The sequence below is a fragment of the Penaeus chinensis genome, chromosome 4 (assembly GCF_019202785.1).
Source record: "Penaeus chinensis breed Huanghai No. 1 chromosome 4, ASM1920278v2, whole genome shotgun sequence".
Classification (NCBI taxonomy): domain Eukaryota; kingdom Metazoa; phylum Arthropoda; class Malacostraca; order Decapoda; family Penaeidae; genus Penaeus; species Penaeus chinensis.
This window is the reverse complement of record NC_061822.1, coordinates 67,501-75,000: the sequence shown is the minus strand read 5'-3', so window position 1 is coordinate 75,000 and position 7,500 is coordinate 67,501. Positions and strand designations below refer to the sequence as shown.

The 7,500-nt window shown below is 34.7% G+C and overlaps 1 protein-coding gene across 1 annotated transcript in view; it reads right to left on the bottom strand.

Moving 5' to 3' along the window:
* Positions 1 to 3,143: 3,143 nt before the first annotated feature.
* Positions 3,144 to 7,500, bottom strand: part of LOC125024956 — a 13,771-nt gene continuing 9,414 nt past the window's right edge. The window contains exons 2-4 of the mRNA XM_047612756.1: positions 7,041 to 7,237; positions 6,666 to 6,845; positions 3,144 to 6,450 (exon numbers count right to left, since the gene is read on the bottom strand). Of these exons, the coding sequence (XP_047468712.1) occupies positions 6,145 to 6,450; positions 6,666 to 6,845; positions 7,041 to 7,237 (683 nt within the window). The 3' untranslated portion in view covers positions 3,144 to 6,144. The remainder of the gene's footprint in view (positions 6,451 to 6,665; positions 6,846 to 7,040; positions 7,238 to 7,500) is intronic.

The following is a 7,500-nucleotide window of genomic DNA, read 5'->3' as shown; positions in this document are numbered from 1 at the left end:
AATGATCTAAATTGTAACAATAAAGTTTTGATCAAAATGTTCAAACTGGAGGAAAAGTCTCAGAGTTATATCCTATAAAAGTGGTTTTCATTTTAATAGCAATATATATGAAAGACTATAGAACCTGAAATATATCTATAATGAAAGTGAAAATGCTAATATTTTTGACATAACAGTTCATGGAGTTCAATATGTAACATTTTACACTCCATTCTGTGCATGACAGAGTTGCTGATATCAATTCAGTCTGATATTTAGATGTAAGCATTAATTCTTTATTGCATAGATAACATTTTAAAATTACAAATACTATATATGTTTAAACTATAATTTTTTTTTTCTACATAAAGGATGATTATCATAAATCCTGATAAAACATCCAGAAACATGTCTTGAATAAAAAAAATTATTACATTTTTATAAGATTATACTGAATAACTTGTATTAATAATAATTTGATCTCAAAAGCATCAAGTGAATGGGTATATTTTGATTTTTATTGCATAAGCTGTTTAAAAATCCGTTCAAATCGCATCATAACAATCCTGTCCGACTCTTTCACCCATTCATAAAATCTCTTCAACAATACAAGTTAATTTCAGGACCTTTAACCGAATCTTGAAATTACGATAAGGAACACCTATAAAAGATCTAGTTTAAAGATCATCTTAGAGGCTAAAAAAAATAAAATATATAAATAAATAAATAAAATAAAATAAAATTACATGATTAAGAAATGTCATACTTTTTCCTGATTTCATCAACACACAAAACAAAAAACTGAGCATGAGAGATATGCCTAAAGAATTAATATACTGTTTTTTTTTTCCAATTTCATAGACAGAATTTTTGAAAAATGATATACTTTTTAAAAAATGTTAATACATTTTTCATACTAGAATAGCAGCAAGAAAATACATTTCTGTACTTTAGCACAACAAAAAAAAAAACATAAATATCTTATAAATTCTTTCCATGATATACAAATTCATTTAATCTGCAACGAATAACCAAGCAGTCAAGTGGGATTCTTGCAAGTGCATAATTTCACAACTTGATGAGCATTCTAGTGTGGCAAGAGTAAACATTTATGACCATTTTATTCCACCAAACCTATTCTAATATCAGTCACTCCTAAAAGACAGACCTCTTGGCTAGTCCAAAGGGTGAAGAAATCTATCCAACACTACTAACAACAGTCACATTAACATCGCAATCAAAGGGCGAGAAGAAAGGAAATTTTATTTTGTTAAAAAAATACAAAGAACCAGAAGTGTGGGTTAAGCGCATTTCCAATGAGACAGAACAATACATTTAATTATAAATACATGATGCATGTATTCTATTATATGTGTATGTGTGCGTGTTCATGTTTGTATGCACATAGACAAATGTGTACATGTGTATGTAAATATCTGTGTATTAATGTATATGTATATGTATATATGGATGTATGCAAGTAAATAAATGTCCCAAAAGTAACAACAGTTCTACAGTAAGCACAAAAAGGGCAAATTACACAATGGGAAAATGCCATTCACTGGAAGAACAATATGGAATACGTATTTGACTGTAAGAGTCAGTCTTACTGATGAAACTCATTATAAACATACAGTCATTTTGGGAATTAAATCTCAGCACATCAGCAAGGCAGATATGGAAAACACCTTACTTCAGGATACATGTATAAATAGGACAAGGTTACACTTCTAAGCTCAATTTAAAACCAAGAAAGGAACCATTATCTTTAATCATTTGTAAGACTTAGCAATGAGTGCATCAAGGCCGTACAGCCAAAAACAGCAGTTCTATGTCCAAAGACTAATGATTCATAAAACACCATCTATCAAAACAGTTATGCTTTATAATAGTGAACATCTAAAAGATAATGGTGGACTTCCATAATCTCCATTGTAAAATTCAGGGAGTATTATTTTGCAGATATGGCAGTATCAGTCGTGACGTGGATAAGAAAGGCTGCCAAACTGTGAGTTACCTTTTTCCACACTTACTCAGATTTTGTTTTCCTTTTCTGGAAATATTTGTTCAGAAAATAAAAGTCCATTATACATTTCCTCACTACAAGAGACGCCACAGCAACAGATTGGTGGACGTCATCCATGAAACAGATTTTGCTTTAAAAGAAAAAACTACGGGCTGGAAACTTTCAAATTTGATTCTCCTCCAAATATTTCCCTCAAGTACATACAGTGACCTTATAAATCAAGAAAAAATAAAGATGTAAAAATGAACAAACTAACTGCTGACCCCTCAATTGTTGGATGCCCTCCCAGACCCACCAATTCTTCCTCTGAACAATTTCTTCTTCCTAAGATGCATTGATACCCTCCATTCGATCTCATTCTCCTTCACCCTTAACCCCTCTTTCTCCTGTTACTGATCCTTGTCTTACCCCATTTACTCCCCTTCTTTACCCTTTTCACTACCATGCTCTCCTATGTGTAGTACGGCCACTGACAACTAACACATTTTGTTCTAATCTCTGACTCATTTTTACCCTTTTCACCATAATACTTCACCATAGTGTTATATGACTTTGACGTCAAGCACATTTACTTGTTTTAAGCATTAACAATTCCTGATATCAATCTATGTAACTTTAAATAGAGGAAGAAAAAAGATACCAACAGAACAGCACATAACCAAAAGAATAATTTCTGAAATATCACTCACACACAACTGATGAAAGTCCAGCACTATCAACCGCTAGTTCTTTATCCACGTCACATTACCATGAGGCACAACAGTTTCCATAATACTATTTCTCATTAACAATATAACATTTACATCAGACAATATAAATGGATGGTATATATGCATTAATGTATTATTCAAAGCATGGAATGTTATAGAAAAATAATTTTAAAAGATGCATTATGGTAACACAGTGTACCATTCTGTTTTCACGACAAGCATCAATGAAGAGAGATGGAGAGAGAAAATAAATGAAAGGAGAGAGAGAGAGAGAGAGAGAGAGAGAGAGAGAGAGAGAGAGAGAGAGAGAGAGAGAGAGAGAGAGAGAGAGAGAGAGAGAGAGAAGAGAGAAGAGAGAGAGAGAGAGAGAGAGAGAGAGAGAGAGAGAGAGAGAGAGAGAGAGAGAGAGAGAGAGAGAGAGAGAGAGAGAGAGAGAGAGAGAGAGAGAGAGAGTGAGATGAGATAAAATGAGAAGGAGCCTAGAGACAAGCCAAAGTACCCGAGAGGCCTAGAAAGAGACAAGATGAGAGGAGATATGTTCTACATATTTCAAAGTAGCCCAAGCACAAAGTACTAGAAAATTCTAGTGCGAAATGGTCAATTTGAAGGCACAAAGAGAGAGAGAGAGACACAGATATGTAAGTCCAAGGCAGAGATATCAGAAATGGTACCACAAAAAATATGGCATATGCAATCTAGGCTTCTAAAGTGTTTAATATATATGCCACCACTAATTTCTCTTGGAAAAAATTGATGTTGCAGAATAATAACTTCATACTGCATCTTGGTGCAGGACTACCATTATGGAAAATCTTTTGATTCTTCACATGTCCTTAAGACAATGTGAACTAGCAGAAACATAAGGGGAAATATATCCACACTATTCAACAATACATCTTTGCAGCACAGTACATCCCCTTAACCCATGATATGTAAACTTAGCACTTGAATGGTAAAATAAGTATGATATTAAGAGTCACCACTTTGTTAAATGCACTCAAACATCTTTATTTGCACTGCAAAAGTGTGTGAATTCTGACTAGTCTCAAGCATTTAAAAATCATATCACAAACAACAGCTTATTACCATTTCCAATATTCCAGCATGAATGTCTAAGCACATATGTGCATGAAAAGAGAACTTAGGGTCAAGGGGTTGCACATTTTACAATACATGGCCATATAGACTTAACATTATAATTACCTTTATACTGATACATCCAATAACAAAAGTCATTTTGAATTGATCTTTGCCAGACCCACATGTGAGTATCAAATTGGTCAAGTTATAGTCTGTTGTGGCATTTTAAAATAATATTCATTCCATAGAAATGATAACTGTTCAACACATGTTTCCCCTCCCTGCACCCTATTTGTAGACCAACAATAACAAAATCAACAATGTCTTTCTTGAAAAAAGGGAATAATATTAATCGGTGTATCTGACAAATGCATCTTTTCTTTACAAACATTTGATTTACATTCACATTATCATATTAAACATTTATAGTGACTTCCATATCAATGTAATTCACAGGGCAACAATCTGACTTATTTCAACTGCAGATATGTTCCAATATCAATGGAAATTTAATGGTTTGAAGTATAAAACCTCCTTCAGATCCAAGTCAGATAACTAGCACTGATTTCATGTATGCTTTAATGCTGATAATACAGAAATACCATGAACAATAACCACTGCAATAAATGAAATGGTCCTTCACACACACACTAATCTTGTACATATATGGACATGCACTTCCACATACAGATAACAGAAGTGGTACAACTGTAATCTGAATTTCCATTTGGATAAAGTTACATCATTATTCCAAAGCATCCCTTTACTGACCAACAAATGCATGCAGATATTTGAAAATATGAAAGACCCCCTATCTGGATGCAGTTCCACCATGATAATATGTATAAAACATTAATGATATTGAGACAGGAAACAGGAATATCATAATCACCATAACACTAGTGAAGTCAAGAGATTGTCAGGATCGCTACCTTACCCTGTCATGTTTGGTGGCGCTGGTTGCATTGCTTCCAGATTTTATTCCCCCAAAATGGGTCGCACAGTTTCTCCATCTGGCAATGCACATTACATCTAAAATCTCTAAAACATTCAGTTAAAACACTAATCTCACTGATACACTCAAACCATCCCTTCATAGTGAATCCTACTTTCCTTTGTCCTTCCTAATTCATACTTTAGTGTATAATGAAGTAAAAGAAAAAGGAAAAGCAGAGAAATGGTATTCATCAAGCAAGGATGTTCAAAATGAACCTTTTGGCATTCTATGTTTATTCCCTAATTAAAGAAAAGTACTGAAATCATTTATCTGTTTTCTCCACATAAGCCCCCCCAAAAATAAAAAAAATAAAAAAACATTGATAAAACAATAGGAATTCCCCCCCAATAAAGGTCAAAACCTAATAAAACTACTCCATAACATACATAAAATAGAGATAAAGTATTATTTCTTGGATACATAAAATAATAAACACTTAATCATATACTTTACCATGTAAATACAGTTCTCACATAAATCACCTATACTCAATTAAATCTCAGTATTAAAAAGTATTTCCCATATCACATCAAAGTTAAAGGATTATCTAAAATGAATCTTTGGTAAAATGCCATACAGCCAAACCAATGAAGTCTCCACGTTTCACCGTATCAAAATAACATACAGTGTAAACAGTCTAATTCCTCTGAACTTCTTAATAATAGTAAAGCTTTGAAATATGGTAAATGAAATCAAGGACAGATTCTCTTTTTCAAATGCTTGTCTTTGAGCTCTGGTAGCAACAGATATGGGAATTGAAAGTGCAACAGCTCTTTCACTTTGTATTTAGTTAGTATATTTAAGAAAATGGTAGAGCTGTTGTAGTGCCTCATAAACAGCTTGAGAGCTGATTATAGAAATTGGCACAATGATTTTCACATCTTAAAGTTCTTTTCTGAGGATCAACACTACTAGTGGTCATTTTAGAAATAGGTTCCACTCTTCAACATTTTGCTAAAGTCTAAACTATGCTTTTTTATTTCTTTTTTTTCAACATGCAGTAATTTCACTCAGTCAGCAAATAATCTTCTTCTTTAAATGTACACAATTTTCTAACAATCAAAACCTGAGCTTCTAAATACTTTATCAAGCAAAGAGATTTGTACCATATAGATACACATTGGCAATATATCTTTAGACTCAAATATAAGACAATATCATTTTAATTGCTATGATATTTTCTCCCTCTACTTAAGAATGTATTAGATTGTTTACTTGAAAATTACCTTTGCCAGAAAAATACTTTGTAGAGGTAAAAACACCTTTCTAACTTATCTCAATGAATGCTTTAAAATAAATGTTTTTGTTTTTTTATTTTACATTATTTTTTTTGGTGTGCACACAAGCAAAGGTTAGTAAAGGGAACCTCTACGCATGAGTCTGTCGCTAGTTTGCAGAAGTTGGAGGGATACACCAAGGTTGAAGTTTTTGAGCTCATTGTTCAACAAGGTTTTGAGTGCTGCACTTAGTTCGTGTGCCAAGCGAGGTCTCTCCCGTCTGAGTAAATCTGTCAGTAATGAGTTCAAAACCTTACTAACCAAGGCACCACCTGTCATCTGAGCAAGACGACATCTTACACCTTCCAAAACCAAGTCACTTGTCAGATCCCTTACTTCTAGTCGTCCGCGGCATTCCTTTAACTTGGCTCGAAGTGTGACCTGCAATTTTATGAGGGTCCACTTAAGAAAGGAACTGCATTGAATATATCTTTGTTGTGTGATACTATAAATATAGGAATATAATGAATTCTACAAGAAGGGAGCTTTATCTGTCAACCAATGTCACAGATATTGTCAACATACATATTCATGTGTTAAAGCAACTTATAGCGACAGTGAAAAACTGTCTTGCACCAATATACACTCCAATTTACCTTTGCATTGTTGGTTGTGACTGTGAATGGCCCTCTAGCCGAGATAGGGATAACTTTAACCAACTTCCCCTGAAGCTCGTACTCCCCGTCAAGTAGCAGCGTATCATATGCCAGGCTCACAGTTATGGTCAAGAGCTGTACATTCACTTTCACCTCTTCAATGACAAACTCAGACAGCCCCTAAGATATAAATATATCTTGGTTAGAATATCTGCAAACAATTGTCCACACTAGCAAATTACTGTGATTACTATCATCCATGAGATGCTATAGCAACTACTCTATTGCCTTGGAATACTATAATAAAATCTAAGGAACCACAGATATGTAAAAGAGGGAACTGGTAAACCCTCCAATCTTTCAAAAGTCACCAACCGTTAATGCCATATTGGAGAGCTTCACAGATATGCTAAGAGCTGGATGCTGATGGGTGATGATTTGTGTCTCGACTGCAAGGGGGTCCAGAGGAATCACTCCCGCGGTGGTCCGCCCCGGCTCTCCCTTCATGGATTCCCTGCATGATGCCAGGAGGGAGCGGATCGCTTCCTCTCCTGCTGCACTCACTGCCCCTCCTGCGGAAGACAGAAAGGGACTGTTAGTTGCACTTTATTCCTGTGTACATACATCTATTAGATGCTTTAATTAATTTACATTTATATAATATAGAGGAGAGGGAAGGAGAGGGAAGGAGAGGGAAGGAGAGGGAAGGAGAGGGAAGGAGAGGGAAGGAGAGGGAAGGAGAGGGAAGGAGAGGGAAGGAGAGGGAAGGAGAGGGAGGGAGAGAGAGAGAGAGAGAAAGGAGAGAGAGAGAGAGAGAGAGAGAGAGAGAAAGGAG